General features: G+C 38.3%; 1 protein-coding gene across 5 annotated transcripts in view; it reads right to left on the bottom strand.

Annotated features, from left to right (window-relative positions):
• Window positions 1-17,844, bottom strand: part of col11a2 (collagen, type XI, alpha 2) — a 30,008-nt gene that overhangs the window by 8,025 nt on the left and 4,139 nt on the right. For 2 of the 5 annotated variants that reach the window (XM_056741440.1, XM_056741441.1), the window contains 38 exons: window positions 15,400-15,561; window positions 14,876-15,086; window positions 14,504-14,666; window positions 14,266-14,388; window positions 10,433-11,224; window positions 9,308-9,436; window positions 7,885-8,106; window positions 6,663-6,716; window positions 6,381-6,422; window positions 6,210-6,272; window positions 5,977-6,051; window positions 5,718-5,804; window positions 5,546-5,602; window positions 5,397-5,450; window positions 5,204-5,257; window positions 4,790-4,843; window positions 4,624-4,677; window positions 4,340-4,393; window positions 4,186-4,230; window positions 4,001-4,054; window positions 3,831-3,875; window positions 3,671-3,724; window positions 3,544-3,588; window positions 3,336-3,389; window positions 3,182-3,226; window positions 2,874-2,927; window positions 2,740-2,784; window positions 2,574-2,627; window positions 2,307-2,414; window positions 2,064-2,117; window positions 1,906-1,959; window positions 1,573-1,617; window positions 971-1,024; window positions 823-867; window positions 680-733; window positions 539-592; window positions 387-440; window positions 70-267 (listed from right to left, as the gene is read on the bottom strand). In XM_056741440.1, the coding sequence (XP_056597418.1) occupies window positions 70-267; window positions 387-440; window positions 539-592; window positions 680-733; window positions 823-867; window positions 971-1,024; window positions 1,573-1,617; window positions 1,906-1,959; window positions 2,064-2,117; window positions 2,307-2,414; window positions 2,574-2,627; window positions 2,740-2,784; window positions 2,874-2,927; window positions 3,182-3,226; window positions 3,336-3,389; window positions 3,544-3,588; window positions 3,671-3,724; window positions 3,831-3,875; window positions 4,001-4,054; window positions 4,186-4,230; window positions 4,340-4,393; window positions 4,624-4,677; window positions 4,790-4,843; window positions 5,204-5,257; window positions 5,397-5,450; window positions 5,546-5,602; window positions 5,718-5,804; window positions 5,977-6,051; window positions 6,210-6,272; window positions 6,381-6,422; window positions 6,663-6,716; window positions 7,885-8,106; window positions 9,308-9,436; window positions 10,433-11,224; window positions 14,266-14,388; window positions 14,504-14,666; window positions 14,876-15,086; window positions 15,400-15,561 (3,665 nt within the window). The remainder of the gene's footprint in view (window positions 1-69; window positions 268-386; window positions 441-538; window positions 593-679; window positions 734-822; window positions 868-970; window positions 1,025-1,572; window positions 1,618-1,905; window positions 1,960-2,063; window positions 2,118-2,306; window positions 2,415-2,573; window positions 2,628-2,739; window positions 2,785-2,873; window positions 2,928-3,181; window positions 3,227-3,335; window positions 3,390-3,543; window positions 3,589-3,670; window positions 3,725-3,830; window positions 3,876-4,000; window positions 4,055-4,185; window positions 4,231-4,339; window positions 4,394-4,623; window positions 4,678-4,789; window positions 4,844-5,203; window positions 5,258-5,396; window positions 5,451-5,545; window positions 5,603-5,717; window positions 5,805-5,976; window positions 6,052-6,209; window positions 6,273-6,380; window positions 6,423-6,662; window positions 6,717-7,884; window positions 8,107-9,307; window positions 9,437-10,432; window positions 11,225-14,265; window positions 14,389-14,503; window positions 14,667-14,875; window positions 15,087-15,399; window positions 15,562-17,844) is intronic. The other 3 variants (XM_056741442.1, XM_056741444.1, XM_056741443.1) reach the window with 3 other exon arrangements.

Below are 17,844 nucleotides of genomic sequence, written 5' to 3'. Positions count from 1 at the left end.
GAACAAAATAACCTTATTTAACGTGCATTAATTGATCTATTCAAAAGGCATTGAGATGAGTTTTCTTACCGGTGTTCCTGGTAATCCTCTCTCTCCTGGGAATCCTCTTAGTCCAGGGGGTCCATCTTTACCGGGTCCACCAGGGGGACCGGGATCACCTTTGGTTCCCTCTTTACCAGATGGTCCAGAAAGACCCTGCTCACCCGGTGGTCCTGGGGGTCCAGAGTGGCCACGCTCACCCATGGGACCAGTCTCACCAGAGGGACCCTAAATGAGATATTAAAATGTATAACATTAGATTATTAACAGATAAAACAGATCGATCGGTCTGAAAGAAAAATGGTTGGATTCTACTTTTAATGGAGGTACTGTTGTTCAAAACTCACATGTGGTCCAACAACTCCTGGTGGTCCGGGTGGTCCAACCTTGCCTTGGAAACCCTAAGAACGTGATAAGAACAACCCAAGATATAAACAGATCTTGCTGAAGAATTGACTTAGAATATTGTATCTCACATGCACAGAAAACAGATACGCACAACTTCGCCTCTTTGTCCGGGGTGTCCAGGCAGTCCATCTTTCCCGGGAGGTCCCTTCACAAATTAAGGAATATATCAATAAACAATCCAAAACAAAGAACATTTTCTGCATTGGATAAAAACTTATAAACTATCTCTTACAGGAGGTCCCTTTGGCCCAGGGAATCCATTTGGCCCTTGAGGTCCAGTTAGTCCCTGAAATAATGTTTATTAGAATAAAGCTCGAACGAAAATATAAGGTTGTATAATTTTGATTAAATGTAGTTGCTTTTTAAGAAACATACTCTCTCCCCTGGTGGTCCAGGAGGCCCATCACTGCCTGAGCCACCCTATAACATCAAAATGAGTGAAGTGGTTATAATTTATAATTGTTCGCAAAAATAATAATGATGATAATATATTTTTAAATTAAGTTTCTGACGTTACGCATACCTTAGCACCTGGTTTTCCTGTTGAACCTCGAGTGCCCCTCTGCCCTCTTGGACCCTAAAGGGATAAATAAAATTGTATGTTATTTTTTAATTAAAAGATATAAAAGGTGAACTGATAAGTAGCTTGAATAATGGTGACATTATTCAGGTTCAATTAAAAAGTAAATTAAAAAAAATCTCAAAAGTCAAATCTTTCCATCAAGCGCCCACAGGAAACTGTTGTCGCTCAAAGGATTTTCTTTCATAGGATTTCAAAGGATTTCTAAATTGTGTTTCATTTCAGTTTCAACTTAGTTTCAGGGGTTTATCATAAAATTGCTTCGTATAAATAAAAACAGAAAAAAATAAGACTTTAGACAAGATGAAATACATTAAAAGTGTGGAGCTGTTGTAGATGTAAAACTGGTATCTGACTCTGATAAATGTTAGTTCAAATAAAAATCTTCAATAATATATGGTTAAGAAATTATGATGGAAACGTTTGACTTCTATGTCTCTCTCAGAAGATCTAAGTAAAGGTTTTGAATTTGCTCGTGCTTTTTGTAGTAGCAGGACTGAATTAAATAAGAGATGAGTGATCATTTGAAACCTTTAAAACCTTACCGTTGGCCCTCGCTGACCTCTTGGACCAGTTTTTCCAATCAGACCCTAAAAAGAAAAAAGAAACCAACAAAGTTTGACAAAATTGGAGCTGACAAAAAGCATTTCATTTTAAGTGCAAGTACATGTGGCCAACGTCCTTATGCTTGATGCAACAGACCACTCTCAGCCCATGACAACTTAAAGGGGAAAATATACTACTTGCCTTTTCTAATATAAATAAAGGCCTTTTTTATAGATGCATTACTGTTATACAGACTATTTAGTCATGCCGTTACCTTACAGGTACATTTCAATTTGTTATGTAAGATTGATGTAAACAGTTAAAAATCTCACCCTTGCTCCCTTCTCTCCATTTGTACCGGGGAATCCTGGGAAACCAAGGGAGCCCTAAAAACATCAATATTGCATTGATGAAAAACGTTTATAAATTCCGGCGAAAGACTTGCCTAAATACCACATGGAGTATACTTATAAAAGGGATTATTTTTGACCTTGATTCCTTGTCTGCCAGGATATCCGGGAAGTCCAGGCACACCAAGTTTACCCTAAAATGACACAAGATAATATTTCTTCATATGCACGGAATGATATCATGAAAATCATATTAAATCTTAAGAATGCTATATTAATTTGATGTTTCATACTGGGCATCTCTGTCAGTAACAACAAAAACATGAATCCAGACTAGATTTTAAAACTTAATTAGCATCCATCTTTAATATATTGAAATGCACCTTCTCTCCCACCAGGCCGAGTGGACCGATCTCACCAGGGGGGCCGAAACGACCCTTTGGACCCTCAGGGCCGTCCTCTCCTCTAGGGCCTGATACTCCAACCTCACCCTATTCACATAAAAATGTAATCTTACTTTGATATAATGAAAAATTTATACATATATTCTTGTGCATTGTTTGAGTTAAAGGGAAAAATCCCAAAGCTCATGGGAGTCCATACCATGATGATAAGACACATGCTATTGTTATATTTTAAAGAAGACATACCCTCTCTCCTTTGACACCAAGGTCTCCTTTGATTCCAGGGAAACCATCCTCTCCCTAAAAAATAAATGTCAGTTATCATAACAAAATGACTCCAAGCCTTTTGATCTGAAAATAGGATGAATCAATATGAGTTATACTACTTATTAATTCAATAAAGACCACTCACCTTCTCTCCCTTATGCCCCTTAAGTCCACGGATACCTTGAGTTCCCTGTAAATGTCATAAATTGTTCTGCATGTTATCCAGTCGTCAAGTTAATATCAATCCAGTGTTTGCATTGAATCTAATTATTATTTCACCTTTATTCCCCGAGGGCCAGGATAGCCAATAGATCCTTGAGGACCATTTGGACCCTAAAAAACAAATAAACAAGGCCAACATATTAACACAGTGTAAATTTCAAGTCTTTCAGTCTGGATAAGGATTTGATCTATTGGCTGTTGCATTGGCAATGAAATGCAAACCCATATAAAAATGTATGTTTGGTTAACAGCCTGTCTGTCAGGCTTATAGCATAACCTTCAAACATCAACCTTTAAACTATTTAAACTATAAAATACAATGCTAATATTAACAAAGCAGTGTTTGAACTATCCCAATGAATTACCTGATTTCCTTTGGTTCCAGAATGCCCTTCTTTTCCTGGATGACCCTAAAGGACAAAATAACATTCTTTATCCACAGGAAGTATCATGCACATCAATGTTTTTACTATTGTATAGTTTTGGGTGGAAACAGGATTAAAAGTGTCTTGCACTTACTGGAGGGCCATCAGCTCCAGGCATGCCCGGGAGACCTGGCTTTCCTGTGGGTCCCTATAAGAAAGCAGGAAATTACATCATTGTCACTTCAATGAGGCAATGACAATGGGATCAATTAAAAAAGTTAAAAATATTTTCAAATGTCTGTATAAAGCTGAAAATGTAATATTTGCTTTGTATTCTGTAATTCTGCAAACACAATACTCACTTTCTCTCCTGGTGGCCCAAGAGCACCCTGAGGCCCTGACGTTCCCTGTTGCATAAAAAAAAACATTAACATCAAATAATTAAAGTTTTCAAAGTACTCAAGAACATTAGCACTTTGTTTAGTTCACCTGTGTTCCTGGTCCCCCCTGCTGTCCTGGAGGACCTGGCTCGCCTTGTGGTCCCTAAAAACGAGAAGACAAAGAACAAATGAGCAGATGTTTTTTTATTTATTCATATTTTGTTTTCATTTCTTATCCACATATAAAAACTGTTGCATGATTAACTGACCAAGCTTCCTTTTGGACCATGTGGACCATCATTTCCACGAACACCCTGAGAAGCAGATAACATAGATGACGGAAACAAACGTGTGGATATTCATGCACAAACATATCCAACATATAGTTCCTATAGATACTATAAGCAAATTACAAGTTGAGAACTCAATAAATACTTACAGGAGGTCCAAGAAGTCCAGCAGGCCCTTTAGGCCCCAGCAAACCACGAGGCCCCTGTTGAATGAGAGAAACAGAAACGGCTCATCAAAGACAAACATACAATGATATCACAATAAACTGAGACTTAAAGATTTAAAACAAAGAGATAAGCAGGCTGTCAGAATAATGTTTACTGAGGCACTCACCGATTCACCTGGAAGACCTCTGGGTCCGACCTCTCCGTCATCTCCCTGAAAAGTGAATGTCAGTGATGTCAAAAATTCAAACACCGGAATCTACTTTAACATGTTCACTACAGCCACTTTACTGTGACAGCACAAAATAAAAGCAAGAAAGTACCCTCTCTCCGTCCTCTCCAGGGGCTCCTGAGAGTCCCATTCCTCCAGTGTTACCCTACACGAAACAGCAAACAAAAAATGAACATACATTCGACAGCTCTCTTCTACTTTCTAGATAGACAGGTGTCAAAAACCATCGTTGTATGCATTCTGGGATGCTCTTTCAGCAAAGATGTCTTAGATTTCACCCCATAGGAGATATGCATTGAAATGCTGTCTAGGTGGGCATCTCAAAGTGTTTGAAACAGAGCTGATGTTGAACTGTAACAACAATGAAGCACTTACACGATAGCCTTTGTCGCCAGGCAATCCGGGAAGGCCGTCAAAGCCACGGTCACCCTAATGTAAAAGACACACATACAAGAACTTGTAAACGATACATGTATGTCTAAAACACTCCAGATGAACTGATACCCGAAAAGCAGTGAATGCAGATGCTTTAAACACGTACCTTAACTCCAGACTCTCCTGGCATCCCTCTGGCTCCATCAGCACCAGCACGACCCTGTTTGCAACATCATATATACAAAACAACTCCATTTTTATATTTCCACACACATGAAAAAATGATGTTGTATACTACATCATTTAGCATAGTTATCTGTAGTAATCTGTGATATACTGTAGTTATATTTATAAAATATGTTATACAATTTTATTCTATAGTAAAACTGTTAACTAGAAAATCGAAATGTACTGCAGTATATTTTAGTATATTTAGTATAGTAAGGTTTAAAAACCTTTACTGTTCACCATAGTAAATATTATCGAACGTAAACGACATTATTTTTTTACATGGATAGGAAAGTAAACTGGATTTTAGCTTAAGGCACCATCATTAATAACAACATCACCCAGTACTCACCCTTCGACCAGATTTGCCAGGAGGACCAGACATTCCATGAGGACCTCTTGGACCCTGGAAGACAGAACAACGCAAGTCTTTTTATTGAATAACATGACATAACATACTTTCTGATTGTCTGAACATCTCACAGTTCTTGTGGTTAAAGGAAAAACAAGTGGAATACAAAACTAAGTTCGACACAAGGTCTTACCTGTGGACCAGGGTCTCCGCTGTCTCCCTTTAAGCCGGGACTTCCAGACATTCCCTATTCAGAATTGAAACAGAAATGACAAATAATTACAACAAATAAACATTAGCTTGAGAGTAAAAAAATTTTTTATTCGTGTTTGATTTTCTCACCACTGGTCCAGTACGGCCAGTGTAGCCCATTGGCCCAGATGGACCTTTTAGAGATAACTAGTTGGAAGAAAAAGCCATTAACTATGAATCAACATCTTCGAGTTAGTCACCCCTAATGTAAGATAACAAAAAATAGTAATGAAGTGATTGCTATACAACAGCTGCTACTTACACGGGCCTGAGACAGAATGGCTTGTACTTGGGCTTCTTGTGCTGAGGCGCTGGGACCTTTCTCACCACCACTCTGTCCAAAGCGGAACTACAGGAAAAGAAAACAGGTTCATTTTTGCTTTCAATGTGATATTTCTAAAGAATGGTAACTGAAACTTGAAGATGGTTGCCCTTCTTGTGCGTCAATCTTCAGAGATTTTTAAGATCACCAAAAAACACTTGTAAACTTGACTGGATAAAGAAGATGGGGGGATACTAACGGGAAGCATGACAGAAGTTCCTGGGGGTCCGGGGACGCCGTCGGCTCCAGGTAGACCAGCCTTACCAGTAAAACCCTTTAGAAAAAAAGTGTGACTGAGAAGGCTTCTCTGAAAAAGGATTTTATCTTCAAAGGATAATATGAAATTGACTGACGAAAGGACTAAGTCACATTACAGCAAATCTAAAATATACACACAGAAATCTGTCTAAAACGTTCTGGAGACATACTCACCCTCTCACCAGGATCACCAACAGAACCAGGAGGGCCGCTAGGTCCTGAATGGCCAGGGAGACCCTAATACGGAAAGAAATTACACTATTTAAAAACTTGTATATTTGAAATTTACGGTCCACATATACAAAGCACAAATATGAGGTATCAATAGAAATTTGAAGCACATACTGCTGGTCCTTCTGGTCCAGGGGGTCCTTCAATCAGCATGCCCTGTGACCACAATAACAATACAGAATTGAAACAGAGAAATAATATATTCATGCTCATTCAACACACAAGTTATTATTCCTTTCTGTATTATAGTAAAGTACTAAACTGCTCAAGTAGTAGACAAAAGCGGCATTCTAGCACCCTCTGGTGGTCTGGAGAAGTATGAATGCAGTGGTTTCTTTTGCTACAGTTGTGAATGCTAACCATTTTCATAATTTGGTGAAACAAAATGATGCTTACAGGTTCAAGGACAGCAGGATCTCCCTTATCTCCCTTCAGGGCTCGGACAGAAGCCTGAGGAAAACAGATATGTAACCCAAACAGAGCCCAGTCAAAACCTGAAGAAACTGTTCAAAAGAGCTTTTATTTATACAATATGTGAAGAGAAAGCTTCAAGGACATCTTCAGATGTCAACGTTTAATTAAAACTGGCCACTGAGACGATTCTTTACACCAAATGGCCAAGAATCTTCCATCTACAATGGCACATTTTAACCACAGAAATTGTTCAGCCTTATTTGTTAGCAAGTAGGCCTATTCACTTCTTTAACAGATATTTCTGTGTTTTTTGCAATGTTTTATTGCAAAAACATACTTACTGTAGATTTTTACTTTCTCAAAGGGTTCCTAATTGTCTGCATTTCACCACATTTATACTCTTGTATTAACAATCTGCATTTTTTAATTTAAACAGAGTCAGTTCTGTTTACATTTACATGAATTCAATGAATGTTCAAAACTGTGGATTAGACTTGATGATAAGAATACGAAATTTCAATTTGGCAAACCAGTGAAGCAACACCTTCTTCCTTCTGTCGCTGTGACGATACTGAGTCTTATACAGTATATAAAATAAATTTGCACAACCACCTTAAAGATCTAGGGAACATATCCCAGGATTTTACACCCACCTCCATTGTAATACTTTTTGTGGTCATGAACATGACACTTCCCATAATCCACTGGGACTTGCCATTATATCATTATCTGAAATCACTCTATACAAATTCAACTTATTCGTTCTAATAAGAGCATCATCAAGTGCAGTGCTTCTTCCAGGAAGATGATGTTCTTTTTGGCTGACTCAACCAATACTGATAAAGCATTATATGAAGACTTGCAGAAGTATCTTGAAATGAGTTTCTATGAGGATAGTTTTAAAAACATCATTAGTTTTCCCGCATCTTGTTTAAAATCGGTAAATGACTCTTTCTTCTGTGAAACACAAAAGAAGATATTTTGAAAAATGTGCTTTCGTGTCCATACAATTGAAGTCAATAGGAGCCAACGTTTGGTTACCAATTTTCTTCAAAAAAAATAATCGGTTTGTTTTCTACTAGCTATTCTAAACATTTACCTTCCCAAAACTTCTGCAAGTGTTCCCTATAAAGCTGTAGCAAATTCAATTTCAGCTTTTTTCAAAGCCTGACAGGGAATTTGCCGGAAAGCTTGGGTTACTTACACCACCCTCATCTGTCACAGCGGACAGGGCAGGTCCAAAGGTGTCTTCCGCCTTGGTTTCAGAGATGGGCTCGTTGTAGTCCTTGTAGGAATAGTCATACTCCTTCATGCCAAAGTCGCTTGTTACGTACTCGTCAGTGAAGGGCTCGTCGGGCATTTGAGACACCCCTTCACCACCTGTCTTGGTCATGTCTAGGTCCTCAGCTGGTAAAGGCTCCTCAACCTGGGGCGTACCATTAGAAGCAGAGGTAGGGGTGGAGCGGATGGGGATTGAAGATGTGTGAAAAAGATGGAATTGTTGATGTGGATAGAAAAAAGTGGAGATAGAAATATGGAAAGGGCAGAGAGAGAGAGAAATAAATCTTACCTTGTTTCAAAACAGATAATGTGAATGATATACATCCACACATGATATAGAAACACACGCGCACAGAGACACACAGTCTGTCCTCTGCTGTGTTTCTAATGAATTCATATTAAATCTTGTTGTAAATCTAAAATAGTTTTAAATGAGAGGATAGAATCACTCAAATCTATGGAAACAGACGTTCATCACTTTTTACAACTGTAGTCGTTTCTTACCACATTGTATTGTTGACTTAAAACCTCTTACTTCACACATAAAGTCCATTGAGATTGTCCATTTCCAAACTACTTCTAAAACAAGTTATTTATACTAGTACTAACCTGAACAAGTCTTCATGTCTATATATAAAACCATCCAAACCTATTTGATCCCTTAAAGTAAAATGATTGTGTAGTATATGAGGTTTACTGGCCTAGTGGTCGCCAGTACCTCATTCCTCAAATATCTCACTTTCAAAAGCAGCGGTCTGGAAATGAACGCACGGCTTTCATCCCATATAGTTTGATTCTTGTTTCTTAAGATTTCATGTTCTTATGTCAACACGTTTTGATATAGGAACAAGGAGAAACCTTGAGACAAGTTTAAAAAGAATCACAAAAGAATGTGATCAAATAAATGCTTTGCATTCATTTTGTTTCACGCCACAGGTGGCTGCAAAGCTACTAAATTGTTAAAGATTATTTCACCCAAAAATCTAAATTCTGTATTTATTCAACCTAGTGTCTTTCAAAACCTGTATACAATCTTTTTTTTTGTGGAACACCAAATCATACATTTTGAAAAATCTCATACAATGAAAGTCAAGGGGTTCAATGTTGTTTGGTTAACATTTTTCAAAATATCTTCTTTTGTGTTCTGCAGAAGAAAGTAAGTCATACAGGTTTGTGATAACATGAGGGTGAATAAATGACTAAAGAATCTTAATTTTGGGGTAAACAATCCCTTTAATGTAAGTATACCCAGGCTGGTCTCACCTCCAGTGTAAAGATTTATGGTAGTTTAAGAATCTAGTTTCTTCTGGAATAATTCAGATCTTCGTCTAATGGGTGTGGTTTACCTTGTTACTGGTTTCTTCATATCCAGTGAGCTCACTCTCTGGCTCTTGGCCCGCCTCTTCTTCTATCGGGTAATAATAATCAGTCTCTGTGGGGGTGGGGTCAGTCTCTGAGTATGCAGGATCTACATCCTGATTGGAGGAGGCCAAGAGGTGGGTGGGGTTGAGGAGGTAAGCAGATTTGAAGGGGAGAGATTGATTAGTATGGAACAAGCACAGGTCTTATGAATAAAGCAGAGAGAGGAGATCAATGGGATTTTTCAAAGTAAAGTCCCATTGCTCTCGAATCATAGTAAAATCAGGACACCATTGTAAATGGAACCGAAAATCTTGGCATCAACTTTAACAAGAAATCTTATACTGATCACCAAGATTTGCTGTCCCAGTCCGATTTTACTTTGAAACCGATTTGGTTTAAAGAGCCACATGTCAAGGAAATCGCCAAGTTGGTCCATTTTGAGGCCAAACTTGACTTTGCAGTTGTTGATATTGGTGTCAATGGAATGACTATTGAAACACAACAGACACAAATAGCAAACAACTTCTTTCCCCAAAATTTAGGACAAATACATGAGAGGTCATGATGAGAGGACAGCAACTTACAAACAACATATACAAGAAATTGAAAACAGAAAGTTTGAAGACAGTCGTTGTGTCATGTGTAACATCGAACTTGAGACTTACATCAGTGGGACCCTTGAGTTTCTTATCTGACCACATGCGGGACATCTACTTTTTATAAACTACCCAGGTTAGAGAACCGTAAAAAGAAATAAAATAGAAGACAGAGAAGACTGTACAAATAGCCATGCAGTGATGACACAGTCTGTACCGCTTATCATATTCTTCTCATGATCGCTGGAGATCATTTGATATATGAAAGGGTGGAGGAGATCCAGAAGGTCTGTATGTAACCAACCTCACAGCTGGTTCATGTTGTGTTGATACCTTTGAGTATCATCATAAGATGAGAACCATCTAGGACCACATTCACAAAACTTCCCAAGGACGACAAATTCCAGATCAAGTTCTACTGTAAGATGCTTCATGAATGCAGTCCTCAACTACCAGGACGGTGAGGTTGGCGATACAGCTCTGGACAGCCAACACGGGCTCTTGATTTTGTACCTGTTGATAACCATTGGGTGTTTTCTTCTTGGGCGAAGAGTTGGTCGCGCCATGCACAACAGCCTTGTCAAAGGGCGGGAATTTTTTGGTAGCTGATTTGACGTTATTGACATCCACGGTCCTGGGCTTTGAAGGAATAGGCAAAGATGCAGGTGTGGGTCTAAAAACAGGTTTCTGAGTGACAGACGCCACTTTGACCCTCTCTACGACGGTTTTGGGCACTTTCGTCTTTGTGAGGGCTAGAGTAGCAGCCTTCCCTTTAGTTTTCAAAGTCCCAGCTTTGGCCTCGCTGGTCCCAGTTTTGGTCACTGTGCTCTTTTTGGTTGTTTCTGATTTCTTTGCTATTGTTACTTTGCCTACTGGTGCCTTTTCAGTCTTTACTATTTTCGCACCGTTACCGTAGGCATTTGCATTTTTGCTTGAAACTGTTTTGCCATTACCATTAGCTGTCTTCCCATTTCCATTATTATTAGCTTTAGCCTTAGCTTCTCCATTGACTTTACCATCACCATTAGCTCTAGCACCACCGTTCACCTTTCCATTATCGTTGGCTTTCTTTTGATTGCCATTCTTTGGAGCTGGTGTTGCTTTCGGTTTTGTTACCGATTTGGTAGCTTTGATTTTGGAAAGCAAGATTTGCGCAGGAGTGGGTTTGGACTTGGCGAGTTTGGCAGATGGGGTTGGCTTTTTCGGAACAGGCTTGGCTTTGGCTGGTTTGACTGAAGCAGGTTTCTCTTTTGTGGATTTGGGACCAGCAGTGAGTATGGTTGAGGCTTTGCTAGCCTTTCTGTCCTATTTGTTGAATATCATTTTAATTTGTGTTGTGGAAAGGAGAGTGAATAGGAAAGGACAGACAGTGGGTAGATGGGAAAGACAGCAGTGGGGATGGACAGAAAAACAAGAGAGAGACAAACAGGTTGGTGTTTGACAGTCAATTAATCAATTAAGATCACTGGCCAATGAACGAATGAATGAGATTTTACTGGCATTACTGGATACAGTCAAATGTTAATTCAGATTTAATCGTTCGTTACTATTCAATCAGATTCGGTTCTATAACTTCTATTACTAAAAAATAGACACTGTTTCTTCCAGTAATGCCATTCTCCACATTAAAAAGCAGCATGTTGTGCACATGGGGACATGATGCTCTGGGACACTGGGGGGAAATATGCTTCAATAGAGCATCTGCAAGTAAAACTGATGCATGGCTGATACACTGTGCTGTCCAACGGCACAGAGAGAGAGGAGTAAGTACAGAAAAAATCAAATAGAAGCAGTGAGAAAAGCATGTTAATCATAAGGTAGTGATGTAAGACCATTGTAAATACCTTCACAATGTACCAGCACGTCAATGCATAAAAAACTTATAAAAATATAAAAATAAAATATTAGAATAAACACACAAATAAAATATCAACAAATACCAATATTCATTAAAATATTATTATTTACGTATAATCATTGTGAAGGGTTTGTGTGCATGGTCTTAACTACCGGGCAAGCAGAAAAAAAACAGCTTCTGAAAATGTTTGAGGATTAATGATATTTATCTTAAAACACAAATTAGTCGTTTTAACATTGCGGTTAACAAACTAAATGAAGCCATGACTATCTATAGGGTAGGAAAGAGAACACTAAAAATCATTCGCAATACAATGTTGCCAAAGTAAAAGTAAACCTAATTTAAAGAAGAGATGAATATACATGAACACATGGACACAGACGGCTTGTGGTACATAATAACAGATCAGAGAGACACTAGACACAAGAGAAATTGTGTTACTTACACAACATGTGAAATGTAGAAACATGCAATAAATGGAAGAATAATACAAAGCTCTTAAGTAATTGCCATGCAATTGTGATACAAATAAAGCTGTTTTCCGACAAACTACATGAGCTATTTAGAACGACCTAAATAATGACCACATTTACATAATAACTTAAAACCACAAATAAACTGCAAATGCATCTACCGTATTACCACAAGTTTGTAAATTAAATATATTTTTTAAAATAATGCTTGAAATAGCTTATGGAACTTGATCTGAAGATGAAGCACATGTAAATGTGGCCATTGAAAAATAAACCAATTTTAACTCAAAATGTATTCCAAAAATAATTGTATTCATAGTAAAGTACTAAAACTAGCTGGTAAGTATTAAAATGTCATTCTCCAGAGCTGTTGGATTGACACAGTGGGGCCATGATATCTGTGTGTGTGTGTGTGTGTGAGTGAGATGTGCCTCCAGTGCCCCTTCAAAGTCCACATACACACAGCATGTATTGATAAAAACAAACATTCTGACACTGTGCAAGTACAGATATATGACAACAGACAACATACAGATGACAAACAACATCAATAAAGTGATATGATTCGATGTGACGAAGTGACATACGGAACGGGAGCGAACGGGAAGACATGGGACATTAAACATGAAACGAGAGGATGAATTTATTAAATTACAGAGACAGTTATGTTTACATTTTCTGCATCTAATTACCAGATCACACAATCATGACATCACATTTAACACCCATTATTTCAGAACCTGCAAGACATCACTTAATCGATATTTCTCAGGCATTCAAGTTTTTTGCAAATTAATTCTGCCTAAATCACTTCTATCTTTCTCGTTTCTTTGTAAACCTTACACTGTCTATTCATCCTCTCTTTTCTGTTTTACTACTTAAATTCTCCCTCTTTACCTGGTTAGCGAGGGTCTCGGGCGGGATGGAGGAAGGGGCTTGTGTAGTTTCTTCATGATAATAGGGGTATTCATAATCATCCTGCTCTTCATCAAAGTATCGAGAGACATGATGGGAATGGAGAGAGAGAGGGTGAGAGAGAGAGAGGGGAATGCTGGAGAGAGAATGTGAGTGACAGTTAAGAGGATGTACAGTAGCAAATGACAAAATGGAACAAAGGGAATAATAGGAAGAGAGGAGAGAAGAATGAAGGATATAGAGTGAGATGTTGGAGCTAGAAACTAAGGTTTCAGCAAAGTCAAGATAAAAGCATGACATTTTTAATTTGCTCATTTGTTCATCGGACTCATGGGTTTGAGTAACATGCTGATGTTACTGCATTACTGCAAAACACATTGAGAACTTTAATGAACCAGACAACAAATGCATTCAGAGACCACAAGAGTAGTTAGCTCTTCATAAACAAGAAAATTTTGATAAATAAATGTTTGTTGCTTTTTAGTCCACGTCTAATCATTTTAAGGCCATTAGATCTATAAATAGACAAAATAAATCTTTAGCAAATATATGCATATACAACATTTCCAATCTTTCTCTTGTGGATCTCATGAAAGCTGGAATAAATGTACAAACATTGAAGGGGAAAGACAGCTGACTCAAACACAGCTTGTTATAGGACAGAAACCTTTGATGGCACAGAAGAGCTGTGGATGAATGATAATGTTTCGGGGGGGGGGGCGATGATGAGGGGCTCTAGATACGTCAAATGTATTACAAATGCATTTTGGGTAAAAATTGATTTTTTTAAATTGCAGAAACAAAAATTCTTGACAAATGTACAACCAATCTTTTATTTCATTCTGATTTGTGATGCATTCGTGAGAAAAAGTAATTTGTCAAATTTATTCAAGAAGTTTGTGTGAAATATGAAGGCTATGTTGTAACTTTTGCATAAGCACAGACTCAGCCGCTTACATTAGATGCCTCAAGAAGCGTTCAATGTGACCTACCCATAAGGCATCTGGTATATATATAACTACACCTGTATCTCAAATCAGGACAATTAAATCATCTAACATATTGAGAAATATGATGGGAAGATGTGTTGTGGTACTCACGTAGGTGTTGGGGTCCTGGGACTGAACCTTGGGCAGCGGGGAGTCACAGTCAGGGCTGTAGTGCTCACAGAAGTCATAAGCGGCCTGAGGATTGGATGCGATCAGCAGTTGCTGGATCTCACCCTACGAAAAAAACAAAAAATCCCATTTTAATATTTGATAATCATCTTAGCATCTTTCCATTAGGGTTTTCTATAAGTGAACAACTTGTGTAGTTCTTGCACAAGCTATACCAGACCTGGAAGACCTCCTCGTCGAGCAAACGTGCCCCAAAAACAGTGATGCCCTTGGTGTCCAAGACTGGGTTGTTGCTACGAGGCAGAGCTTTGGTTATACGATTCTTGCAGTCCAGAATCAATGTAATGTTCTTCTTCTGGACGGAAATAGCAATACGGTGCCACCTATAGGACAGAGAAAATATAACAAGTATTTTTGAGTGAGATGAACAATAAGAAACACTTTACAGTCCTGAAAGTGATATTTAATGCCACCTTGTACTGATGGAAGCACAGCAGTATTTTTTAATACTTTAAAGTAATTAGTGAAATCGATAGAGCACACAAAGGAATAATAAAAAACTAGTAGATGGGGCTTGGGGTTGGTTACTGACTTGCCGTCGGCCAGGTTGACCCCTCGGAACAGTGGGTAATCATCTGGGCTGGGTTTGCGATTTTGGTCCTCATAAAGAAAGATGGGTGAACGACCCAGCTCCACACCCAGCTGCTGTACGCCCTGCTCATTGTAGATGGACAAGAGGAAGGCCTGAAGACCAGCTTTGGGCTTTATTAGGGTCATGATGGAGAAGTTCTCCGGGAAGCGTCCTAAGAGGAAAAAACAGACAGACAGAGTTGAAATGTGCAGTCTGGCTTATGAATCAACATGTATAAATGGTGCCAGTTAAACTACTGCTTCCACGATCAAACCAAAGTTAACATTCAGTTATATTTGTGAAACCGTCTCATTTGGGGCTGAAAGCCTCTTATCTTCCTTTGGGAAGTAATTGCATGTTTGGGACCCAAATGATTTTCATGCAACCCAGTAATCTTTCTAAGCATACAATGAAAAAGTAGCATTGAAAAGGCAACATTTTAGCTTTATCTGCTATCAACATGATTGGATATTGAAGGGGGGCACCTGAGAAGAGCTGTTTGGTGGGTGCAGAGAGCTGAGCTTTCTTGGTGATGCGGTAGGCATGATCAGCTGTGCCGGCCCGACGGGAGGTACAGAAACCTGGGACCTTCTGCACACCTTCGGGAAGGGAAGGCAACTGCAGCACCCGCAAAACATCGACTGGATCTAAAGGAAAAAACAAGGTTTGATAAGAAATAAGCCCCTGAGTCATTTTATGTTACTGGGATGCGGCATCATACATATGCAAAAGGTTTTATTTAGCAACACCTTAATAAATCCTTTGTTTCACAAGAGAAAATGTGATGACAGAGTCATCTCAACACATCAATCTCAATGAGTCAAGATGATTTATGTATAGGCTTTGTAATTTGTAAAAATATGTAAAAAAATAACTGTGTGCTCCTTCAATCAAGATGTTTATAAATTCATAATTCACAAGTGTCAAACCCTATTAGGGACACGTTCACATTCAAAATTATTCCCATTCATTTAAATTTCAAAAAGTTGAAAATAACTACTACAGAAAAAGATTTTACTCTGAGCCCTACAAAATGATATTTAAACATGCACTTGTTCTGCAAACATAATTTGACATGACAGAAAATATTCAGAAGTGCTTATTATCCAGTTGGTAAATGCAGTTCTAAACAGATGTTGAATCCTTTGCTATGCCCCACACAGTCACACTTTACATTTACTCATCTATATCTTCATCTTATTTCTCTTGGCAGCTCTAGTGATCTTTATGGGATTCATGTGAATTCGGATACCATCTGTCCACTGTGAGCACTCTCATTATTAACCGTCTAAACCTAAACTCTGCAACCAGCATTTATGTATGTATTTTCAATACCTTTTTGTGGTTTAGTATATTTAGCTCATCTATTGATACTCTTCCTTAGGCCTGACAAATTTCTGTTTTCTTTCTAAACTAGTAGGAACGGTTTTCTTTGCCAGTAATTTTGGTCTCTAGAACCACATTGACCAAAATATGGTCTGTGTAATTACCACAATGCTGTGGTTCATTCATTAACAGTTTAGCAACTAGTTGAACATTCACATGCAGACAAAAAAAGGAATACTAAGTATGTTAACAAATATGACCATGTGAGAAACGCACATTGTAAAGTACAAGATTCTGTACAATACTGACAGAAAGTCTGAGGATCAAGAGGGAGAGAGAGAGCGAGAGAGAAAAAGAGAGAGAGAAAAAGAGAGAGAATGAGAGAGAGAGAGAGAGAGAGAGAGTGAAAAAGAGAAAGAGAGAGAGAGAGAGGGAGAGAGAGTGAAAAAGAGAGAGAGAGGGAGTGAAAAGGAGAGAGAGAGAAAAAAGGAAGAGAGAGAGAGAGATAGAAAGAGCCTGAGAGAGAGAGAGAGGGAGAGAGAGAGAGAAAGAGAGAGAGAGAGAGAGAGAGAGAGAGAGAGAGAGAGCTCTGACAGGTTCTTAAAGTCTCTGTATCAGTTTCCAGAAGTCAATGTGCACAATGTATGTCACTGTTTCAGACCTCAGCCACATCACCATATGTTCACTAGACCTTTCCGACTCTATCAGATAAAAGAGGGAAGACTTTCAAAACAATGTGACAGAACATTTCCCTGCTTAAAAATATTTACATTGCAGCAAATGTACGAAGAAGGAATAAGTGCATTTACAAATGAAGTAAAACATAGTAGTCAATTGAGAAGACCTTTTTTAAAAAAACTGTTACAAATGAACAGTTGTTGAATTTTCTCCACATCAGGAATTTGTCTGTTTGGATGCTGTATTCGCAACTAGATTTTCAATTGAGATGCTTTAACTTGTTTAGTTGTCTCCAAACAAAAACTGAAAAAGTTAAAACTTAGAGATGCCTTCCCCAACAAGTCACATAAAAAGTTGTGATGTACGTAGAAATGTTTGTAATGCAAATGATGGGTTATGCAAAATACTTCCTTAATACTTTCCAAAAAATCTCACTCTTAAATCAGAAATCATACAAAATACAATAAATACAGATGAAATAATGCAATAGATTTAGATGTAGAATGGGTTAAATTGCATCTACCAAACAGGAACGTTAGACATAGATATCATGCGTTTCATAAGCATGTCCTTAAACGTTCAAAAGAGTGACCTGTAGCTTTCACAACCCGCTCATACAAACAAACACTGTGTGCTCACACAGACCACAAACATAGAAACAATAGACCCTACAGACATTCCACACAGTGAGCCATTAACAGTCGAGATGAAGCCAACATTACTGAACGGATTTTCTGCATCAGGATTCTATGGTGACCGTTCAGACCTGGCAAGAGAACATTCCTAAAGATCCAAGACTTGGTTACTCTTCTCCTTGACCCTCTACCATCTCATCATTCTTATGAGCTTCTTCAAATAACTGTGCTAAATACCAACAAGACGTATCACCTGACACCTTGACCTTTCAACTCTCAACCTCACTGTCT

This window comes from Triplophysa dalaica, chromosome 25 (genome assembly GCF_015846415.1).
Source record: "Triplophysa dalaica isolate WHDGS20190420 chromosome 25, ASM1584641v1, whole genome shotgun sequence".
Lineage (NCBI taxonomy): Eukaryota > Metazoa > Chordata > Actinopteri > Cypriniformes > Nemacheilidae > Triplophysa > Triplophysa dalaica.
This window is presented reverse-complemented; position numbering and strand designations above follow the sequence as displayed.